We start from the raw sequence: 1723 nt of genomic DNA on the forward strand, positions 1-1723 counted from the left end.
TAAATCTACTATTGCACATGGCAAATATTCTTTATTCTTTATACTGTGATCTTGTAAACATTCCTGCACAAACTGTACATCTTTCATTTAAAATAAATAACATATTGTACATAATGTCGTCTTTATGATATCTTTCATATATCATTGTTCTGTCGCCTTTGTAATTGTCTGCCCCGCCCCTGATTGTTTTCACCTGTTTTCACTTACACCTAGTATAAATAGTCCTTGTCTCCATCTGTCTTTGTCAGTTTATCTTGTATCTGTAAAGTCTGGCCTGCAGTCGTCCAGGAATCGTCCACTGGCCGGCAGCTGCTCTCACCACAAATGGGTGGACCTCTATGACCAGAGATAGAAACTGTAATTAAGTTCATTATAAATGAGCTGCACTTGTCTCAGTGTTTGGAATATGTAGGTTAGAGTAGGACTGGATCAATACATGTGAGCACTGTAATTCTTATAGTGAGAATTATAGACAATGAGCCACTGTTGTTTACATTTTTCAAAATAAAGGAATAAAATGTTATCTTGTTAATTTATTTCGTTTTCTCTGACCATGATTATTTGAGTGATTTATTTTATGTTAAAAGTCCACAGCAAAAGCATACAGGTCTCCTCTGTAGTATTAGGTTAAATATTGTAGGAGGAACCTTGTGCAGGAAACTGTTGAAATGGGGAACAATAAAGCCGAGGGGTTAACATACATGCAGCTGTCCTTGTGTGAGTCTCCAGTTAAGGTTTCAGTGTAAAGAGTGGGGATAAGACCAAAATAAATCACATACATTTTCTGGAGCCAGCTGACAAAATTAGCCTTTTTATATCTTTGTAAAAACAACTTGGAGGGATAAAAACAATTAATTTTCAAAGTCACTTCTTTGACCTGATTAAAATCTAATATTTTGAAGGTAGTTACCTCGTTTTTCTGTAAGTCTCCAGTCGATACCCCCTCTGTCAGACATCAGTGAGCCCCTCTGCGGGCTTATAGTGAGTCTCAGTCGGCCGCTGTCTGCAGGCTGGATCCGCTTATTTCCACTGGAGACACAAACCGGGAACATTTTAATGTTTAAATACAAATATTAAAAGAAGACGTTAAACTGGGACATGATAACAGCAGACTGACTACAGCTGTTAACTATAAATGAAATAAATGTAGAAGTTACAAAAGAATATGGTCTATTGCAGTCAGATCCAAAAACAGTAAAATAATACTAAAATAATTTAACCGATTGCTGTTTAAGCAAACTAACAAACGATCGAGGTAAATCAAATATGCTCAATAAATCACTCTACATCAAATTACACACCACAATATGGTCACTAAATCATGTAAAACAGTAATTGGACTTTAAAATTAAAAAATACTCATGAAAAACATTTATATATTAGCCATAAAAGTGAATGTATTAAAGTATTTATTTTTTTTTTTTATAACTTTATTTTAGGGGTATTAAAGTATTTTAACGTAGTTTGTTAACGTTACAGACGGACACACCAACGTGACGCGTTAACAGATATTGGGTTGCACCGGTCAGGATTGCAGTTAAACTGTGGAGGAAGTGATCAAATTGTCAAATAAAGTAGGTCCTATATGTCCTTTCCTGAACACTTTCCCTCAGCCTCTGTAGTAAACGCCATGAATTCATAAATACTCTACAATAAAGAGAGAATCCGCAGACAACCAGTAAAAAATATGACTTAATTGTCAACGTTGTAACTTAAATAAAAG

General features: G+C 35.0%; 1 protein-coding gene across 1 annotated transcript in view; it reads right to left on the minus strand.

Annotated features, from left to right (window-relative positions):
* Positions 1-244: 244 nt before the first annotated feature.
* Positions 245-1723, minus strand: part of LOC118325485 (actin-1-like) — a 14734-nt gene continuing 13255 nt past the window's right edge. The window contains 2 exon segments of the mRNA XM_035658196.1: positions 245-336; positions 911-1029. Coding sequence (XP_035514089.1) covers positions 245-336; positions 911-1029 — 211 coding nt within the window.

The sequence above is a fragment of the Morone saxatilis genome, unplaced genomic scaffold (assembly GCF_004916995.1).
Source record: "Morone saxatilis isolate NCDOM2014 unplaced genomic scaffold, NCSU_SB_2.0 Contig16, whole genome shotgun sequence".
In the NCBI taxonomy this organism is placed as follows: Eukaryota; Metazoa; Chordata; class Actinopteri; family Moronidae; genus Morone; species Morone saxatilis.